General features: G+C 33.4%; 1 protein-coding gene across 4 annotated transcripts; it reads left to right on the plus strand.

The window, feature by feature from the left end:
• Positions 1-609: 609 nt before the first annotated feature.
• On the plus strand, positions 610-6,121 carry LOC139843470 (uncharacterized). 4 transcript variants are annotated; one of them, XM_071833555.1, is made up of 6 exons: positions 610-1,033; positions 2,012-2,492; positions 3,660-4,109; positions 4,980-5,256; positions 5,441-5,602; positions 5,707-6,121. In XM_071833555.1, exons 2-5 carry the CDS (start codon positions 2,469-2,471, stop codon positions 5,575-5,577), a joined length of 888 nt encoding a protein of 295 aa, XP_071689656.1. In that variant the 5' UTR covers positions 610-1,033; positions 2,012-2,468; the 3' UTR covers positions 5,578-5,602; positions 5,707-6,121. The 4 variants fall into 4 exon arrangements, with proteins under 4 accessions (XP_071689656.1, XP_071689653.1, XP_071689654.1 ...); XM_071833552.1 differs by lacking the exon at positions 2,012-2,492; XM_071833553.1 differs by lacking the exon at positions 2,012-2,492 and having other exon boundaries at positions 5,747-6,121.
• The last annotated feature ends 1,623 nt before the right edge of the window (positions 6,122-7,744 follow it).

Below are 7,744 nucleotides of genomic sequence, written 5' to 3' on the forward strand. Positions count from 1 at the left end.
GACAAAACGGAAAATAAAACAAAAAAAAAATGATAAATAGTTACGTTCTCAATAACTAGCTACGTAATTAATGTTAATCAAGGGTGAAGAACCGGCACAAAGCTAGGTTGGTTAAACTAGTTCATTTCAATTTGTAAGAATCCCCAAGTTTGTATATTTCGTGCTCTTAATAAAATTTGCCTTTTAAAAAAAAATTTGTTGATATTGATGTAATAAGAGTAAATGTAATGGATAATGATATATCCACCATCATTTTTATTTCATCTACCATAAATCATGCATTAACATATTGTACTGTACAATCTGTTAATGCACAATTATAGTAGATGAAGTAAAAATGACGTTGGATATATTAATACACAAATAAATATAAATATAAATATAAATATAAATATAATAGATTATTATAAGTACATAATGATTATCTTATTGTTATTCTTTAAAAATATATAATGATGATTAAACACACTATATTTTTTTCGTAATCCTAGTAAAAATATACGGCCCCCTTTTTACGTACAAGTTCTATAAAGTTCGATTCTTTAATAAAATAATTTTGGCTGCTATATAGGGGTTGTTCTGTTGTCGTCGCTCATCATAAATCACACTTTCCCTTGTTCTTACCATTTCATAAATCACTTTTTTCTCAATGAACAATCCTCGAAATCTATATTCAAATTCAAAATTCTATTATTCGATCGTTAACGTGCTCGAATCTAAATTAATCTCATGGATATTAATTCCAGATCACCGTGATCCATTGCGATCAACACTCTCATGGATCATTTTCATTTTTCTAACTTTTGTTGTTCCAGTTTTATCTCACTCAGTTTTTCGATGCTCAAATTGTGATCAAAACTACTATCGACCGTTCGATTTGATTGTTCAAGTATCTCTTTCCTTGTTCTCAACGTTATCATTCGTTAGTCTGTTTCGGTTTACAAGAAAATATGGTATCAGGAGGTTTTTGTTTCTTGATAAGTTGGAAGGTGTTCGTGATCATGTACGGCTACAATATTCTAATGAACTTCATGTATGTTTTTCAACTGATTTTATTTATTTTGTTAGGTTTTTGGAGTTGTTGATTTAGTTAGAATTTTTATATGTCTGTTGCTCGGTTTTGTTTATACCATATATGATGAAAATGATTAGAAGCTTTTGAGAAGAAAAAAAAAGTAACCTTATTAGAAAAACGACTCCGCTTTTATTCTAGGTTAGAGGAAAGATCGTCTATATTTCACCTTCTCATACCTCGCATATGCAAGATTGGATTTTGTTGTTGTTATTGTAAAATTAACCTTGGTTACTTCTATATATTTTGTCAAACGGTTTTTGATCATTTTATATTTGCAACATATTGTATGTCTTTTAATGCATTGATACATATATATAAGTGAGCGAGGGTACAAATGCAGAATATGAACAGAGTTTACAAGTAATAAGGGTATTACATACTGTAAGAAAGAAGATGTAGAAGGGAAACTATGACTTTGACAAGTTAGCATTGCTTACTTTTGTACTATATTATATACTCCCTCCGTCCCATATTTATTGTCGCCAGACAAAAAACACACAGTTTAAGAAAATGTCATTTTGTACTTTCTGTTTACTTTTTATTTTTACCATTACTTTTTCTTTCTTCTTTATTCCTATCCACATACATTAAGAGCATAATAGAACTTAATCTTCTTATTCTTTTCTCTTTATGGAAGTAAACAATTAATTTATGACATCTTAAAATGGAATACTAGACGATAATTTAAAGACGGAGGGAGTACGTAGTATATGTATATGTACTCCATAAAAAAATGGAGAAGGGGAACTACGACAAGTTAGTGCTGCTTACTTTGTATTATATATATATATATATATATATATATATATATATATATATATATATATATATATATATATATATATATATATATATGTTTTTTTTATGGCGTAGCGAGTAATTTTAGTTAGATATAGGTAATCTAATTGGTTATTGTTGCTACTCTTTTCTGTATAGCGGCTAAATGATACCAGTACGATACTAAAATTGCTTATGAGAGATTTGTTGTCGATTGATGTTTGCCCTAAGGATAAATTCCCTGCAGACCCGGAACACGGACGAGATCTCCGTGGGGTGGCCTTATCAGTCTTAGGACCAAACTGAGAGTTGGACCGTCTAGCGTGTTGTTGCTAAGCGGTGAAGTTCTAGAGTGAGAAAGTAGTATGTGAGAAAAAAAAGTGTACTCTCTGCCACAAGTGACTGAGCTGTTTAATGTGGTGACCCAGGTGGTCTATTTATAGGCGCAGATCTTTCGGATTTTTTCGGGAAAAACGTGTTAGATGCTGGTTAATTTTAATTATGCAAACTATCCGCAACCGACTTTGGTTTGGGCTAACGTGGATGTGTTTCGCTCACGCGCCTATTTAAGGGCTTACGCATAGAAGCTGCCTACAGGGCTTACGCATAACGCTGGATGGAATGGCTAAGCGCTGAACGAGTAATAACAAAACTGCTATTATTGCTCTCTTTTATTTTTTCGAGCGTTACTTTTTGTGTAAAAATGATGTTTTTATGCGTGTATCTCCTAGGATACACCATTAGTTATCTTTTGATCGTTTTCGATCCTAATTGGTTTCATGAGAAGGAAACTATTTAAGTTCAAATGCATTTTAATTCTGTGAAAAACAGAATGAGATAACGTGTTTATGTGGAATGAAATTCATTAATGTTAAGTAGCCCAACATGTTGACTACCTCACGATAATTAAATTATTTTAGTTAGTACTCCGTACTTTTTAAAGTTCCTCTTATGGAAAATATGTCACGCAAGCAATTGAAGGTAACAAAATTCTATTTTGACAATAATCCTTATTTTATTAATAAAATAATAATATTAATATTCTTATATAAGTATGTCATGTTAGAGAGAGACATCGTTTTTATTTTTGAAAAGGCTGGTGCTTCTTCTAGACCATAAGTAGGCTGACTCATGGGATTCATACGCCAGTTCAATTTGGTTGGTGAAAAGATTTGGATTGTGGGCCCACAAATAGGTGACTCATACCTTGCTAATCAATGGATGTCAAAGTTAACCAAAGAGTTTGGGAAAAAAAAATTCTTCTAATCCCAACCACACAATTTGAGATGTTTATTAAATTACAAAAAATAATGGAGTAATTCAAAACCACAAGTAACAATTTACGTTTAAGAGATTCTTTCACTAACCTAGACAGGGCCAATTTTTATTTATAACTATTTCATATTTTTTTTTTTTTTTTTTTTTCATTTGTCATAGATGAGGCATGATAAACGGCTAAACGTATAAAATTTTCTGTTATCAAAGATTGATGTAGTATTTTAGGATTTTTATAGATACATATGGACATTTAAGAGTCTTCATAATTTCATCTCTTATGTTAAGTTTAGAAAACTCTGCTATCTACCTGCACTAGAAATTTGTGACTAACTACTTATAATGATATCCTTATATCATTGAGCTTAGGAATGATACCATTTGGAGCACTCTATAATATTTGATTTTGTATTATTATGTGACAATTTCGACTGCACAATGTATTGCGAGCATAAAAAAAGCTATTTACAAAATAATATATGACGACAACATATTTGAATCTTGCAATTTGATACATAAGTTTGTTATGCAGAGATCTGCGCGGCTCCTATGTGTATTTACCCTCCCGTGTTTTCTTGCCGATAGCGTGTACAACATATGGTGGTTCACATCAGGAGGAAATAAGATACCATATTTGTACAACGTTTACTTAAGTCATGTTATGGCATGTATGTTGCATATGAGTTCATGGTTATATCGGACATCGCTATTCTTGCTTGTTTGTGTTCTGTTCAAACTCGCATGTTATCTACAAATACTAAGGCTAGATGACTTTGCTCAAGTGTTTGACAAATTATCTGATGTGGGTCCCATATTGGTTGAACATCTCACTATCAAAAGAAACCTTCGTGTTATAAGCCATAGGTTTCGCGCGTTCATTTTATCAACTCTGGTTTTCGTTACAGCAAGTCAATTTGCTTCTTTGCTTGTTACAACTGTGGAGGGTTCAGTTGTCAATATATCGACTACTGGAGAACTTGCTGTAATAACTCTTTCTCTCGTCTCTTATTATATATATGTATAATGTATCATGTCATGCAATGTTAGTTTTTTGTAGTTCCAAGCCTTTATGTTAAAAAAAAAAACAGATTAAAAGACTAGATATTAACCTAAATTGTACAGTATCTACCTTTTATGCATAAAACTTTCTAAGTTTTTATATTTGAAAGATTATCATTTAATAATACTCCTTCCATCTCATATTTATTTTCCTTTTGGCTGTCCCAAATTAATTGGCCAGAACGGAGGGAATATAGTTTTTTATTCTTATTTGAATCAGTAATTCTAAAAAAAATAGTTCTGAAAGGAAAAATGTCAAGTCAATCGAATCGACCTGATTCGTTCTCACATGATACCCAACCCGTTTTCCATTTTTTAGACCATCATGTTAGGAGTCACTGGCGGGGGTCTACACTATGCGCGAAGTACCCACCACCCGATCATCTTCTTTTATCACTTGCCAGGGGAAACCTATTTACCTCGAATCCCGCCACGTATATCGAGGGAAGTAAAACCACCCATGGGTGGGAATCGAACGCGGGTCACGTTCTTCGATTCCCCCCCGGATCCGGGACATGTATTCCATCTTTAACTCTGTATGTCTTTAGGGATTATGGTTAAAGTCCTATTGATCTTATTTTAATAAGAACATTGGATCGTAAAGCTGCATTCTTATTTTCATAAGAATATTGGATTGTAAAGCTGCATTCTTATTTTGATAAGAACATTTGGTCGTAAGCTGCAGCCTTACAAATACGAACCACCAAACTTAAATACTTGATGAGATTTTGTATAAAACAATGTTAGTGGTAACAATTGGTTGACTATTTCAGATAAATTTTGATTGATGCAGCTATGCTCCATTACACTTGTGTTTGGTCTATATATATGCCAACACAGTGCAGCAAAGATCACACACAAAGCTCAATCCTTAACAAGCTTAGTGACCAAATGGCACATTTGCGCAACCACGGACTCTTTTGACGAGACTCGAAGTTCAAATATCACCCAACAAATGGTCGAATTGGATTCAGAAAATGAGATAGGCGACGGTGATGATGAACTAAACAGTACAAAGTTCATTCCAGTTTATAAGCATACAATTTCGTATCAGCAAAGACAAGCTTTAGGTGAGTTTTATTCAAACCTTCAGCAACCTTTTGATGTGAAGTTTGATTGTTTACAAAATGGGTCATTTTTAGTACAGGTCAAAATGGGCAGTTTAAGATAGAACACATCTCAAATTGACGATTTGTAAGTAAAAAGTTTAGCATTGTCATCTCTTTTTTAACAATGATTGATTGTTTGTTGCAGTGACATATTTTGAGAACAATGAAACTGGTATCACAGTGTACGGGTTCATGTTAGATAGGACATCTATAAACACAGTCTTTGCGATTCAATTGTCTCTCGCACTTTGGTTGTTGGACAAAACAATTGGCTTCGCTTGACTACCCTTCGGTTTTCAAAACCTTAGTAAGTTTCATTTGGTGCATTTAACGTTAGAATGACTTCAAGCTTTTTATATCATCTTCAGCGCTTGATTCTACATTCACAATTTTTATTTCGTTAATTGTCAGTTGAATGTAGTTAAAATCATCGATTGAACCAACTCTGCAGTGTTACCTACGTACTGATAGGTCTCTTTTTTACGAAAGTGAGAAAGATTGAAGATATGACAATGGATTTTGTCCGAATTAGAGAAATGAAGATAAGAGAACATTAAGCATATAGCAAATGTTAGTGAAACTGCAGGAGTCGACGCAAGGTGGGACCTAGCCCATATGTGTACTGTGGCCCGGTTCAAACAAAAAGTTAATACTGATGTAAAATGGGTAATCATATCAATCGTGCTACAAATCAATTTGAAACGTGAATTAAATGTTTGTATACGATGGTTGTCATATATTTGTATAAGCTACACTATACAAATATACAATATTAGATAAACCGCACGATCAAAACAAAATTATGAGTCAATGCATGACACTACTTTTCGTCTCTGTTTTCTCCTATAGAAAGGATCAACCCAGTTTGCGTCCTCTTTCACTGCGTTGTCCCAACGTTCTTTGAATATCTGTAGCTCAGTTGTCGATTGCCTTCTTATCTTCTAATTACGTAGAAAAAGATTAATATGGACCCGAGTTTGTTACACCAATACAAAAAACAAAAGGTACATAGATGTAATGCATATATGTACAAGGGTGGGTTCATTTGAGACCCTAAAATGACTTGAGAACTGCAGATATGTAGTCAATCTGAACCATCTAGTTCTTTTATCCAAGGGCCGAGATTCACCCCCACGTTCTCCTATTTTTTAGGGTCTCAATGTACGTATATTTTTACTTGTTGAATCTAGTTTTGGAATGCTAAAGAACAAGGACGGATCTTTGGGGTGGCAGGGGCGGGCAGTGGCCCCTCCATATTTTTATGTTCTTAGTGTAAATTTTATATTATTTGAATTTAAGATATAACTATTTTATATAATAGCTCTTCCAAAATTTTAAAATTTCTTTTTAATATAATTGATAAGTTTTTGAAATGCTTTTGGCCCTCCCACTAAAGTTGTTCAAGATCCGTCCCTGCTAAAGAACTTAAAGGCTCACCTCAGCTCGCACATCAACAACATGCTTCTAAATAAAGAAGAGAAGATCAAACCATTAGTATAAAGGAAATCAACCAATCGACAAGGTTGCAAAACTCACAACTCTGAGAATACTCGGTCGGAACTATTTAGGGAGTACTCGGCAACTCGTGGAGTACTATAAATGTTAAGCAAGTTTGACTTTGATCGATCTTGATCGAGTTTTGATCAGTTTTCCAAGTATTCACAAGTTTTGACCGAGTTTAACCAATTTTTCGAATAACCCCGAGTTTGACCGAGATTTGACTGAGTTTAACTAAGATCTTGAAGCTCTCCAATAACCGAGTACTCAGCGAATAATAGCAAATTGCCAACCAAGCTGATATCTGGAATATGATCTTATAACAAAGTGGTTGAACTGTGAGGGATTAAAAGAACTGTTTTCTCTAAAACATAAAATAAATTGGTATATTACCTTCAGCAACTCGGCAGTGTTGAAGATCTGTGGAAAAAAATTATAAATTGATTAATTAATTGATTGAATCAGGCACAAGTACATAATAAAACATAATAAACCTAAATCTTCAGCAACTCGGCAGTGTTTGAACTTTGAACTTCCAGAATGTCATTTAGCCCCCTCAACATAATAAACCTAAAACTTAAACAGCAAGCATCAATTTATTGGTGATTTAACTATCGCTTAGAATCTAAATTGAACTCCAGACAGTTTTAAACTACTTATTGGCCAGAGGTCCATTCGGAAACAATCTCTCTATCCATAGAAGATTGAAGGAGGACAATCTCTACTCTTGGGGTGTATCACTCTGGGTAAAAAATGACCTCTCTTTATTCTAGGATAGTGGAAGGATTTTCTAAATTTTACCTCCCGCATACCCCACTTTTGTAGGATTGGGTTTTGTTGTTGTTGTAAACTTAAAACTTAAACATCTCAAGTTAGAAAATTAATAAAAACCTAACAAGGATGAGATTGAACAAAGACAAATACTTCCTTTGAGTCATACACACACCATTAC

This window comes from Rutidosis leptorrhynchoides, chromosome 4, assembly GCF_046630445.1.
Source record: "Rutidosis leptorrhynchoides isolate AG116_Rl617_1_P2 chromosome 4, CSIRO_AGI_Rlap_v1, whole genome shotgun sequence".
In the NCBI taxonomy this organism is placed as follows: domain Eukaryota; kingdom Viridiplantae; phylum Streptophyta; class Magnoliopsida; order Asterales; family Asteraceae; genus Rutidosis; species Rutidosis leptorrhynchoides.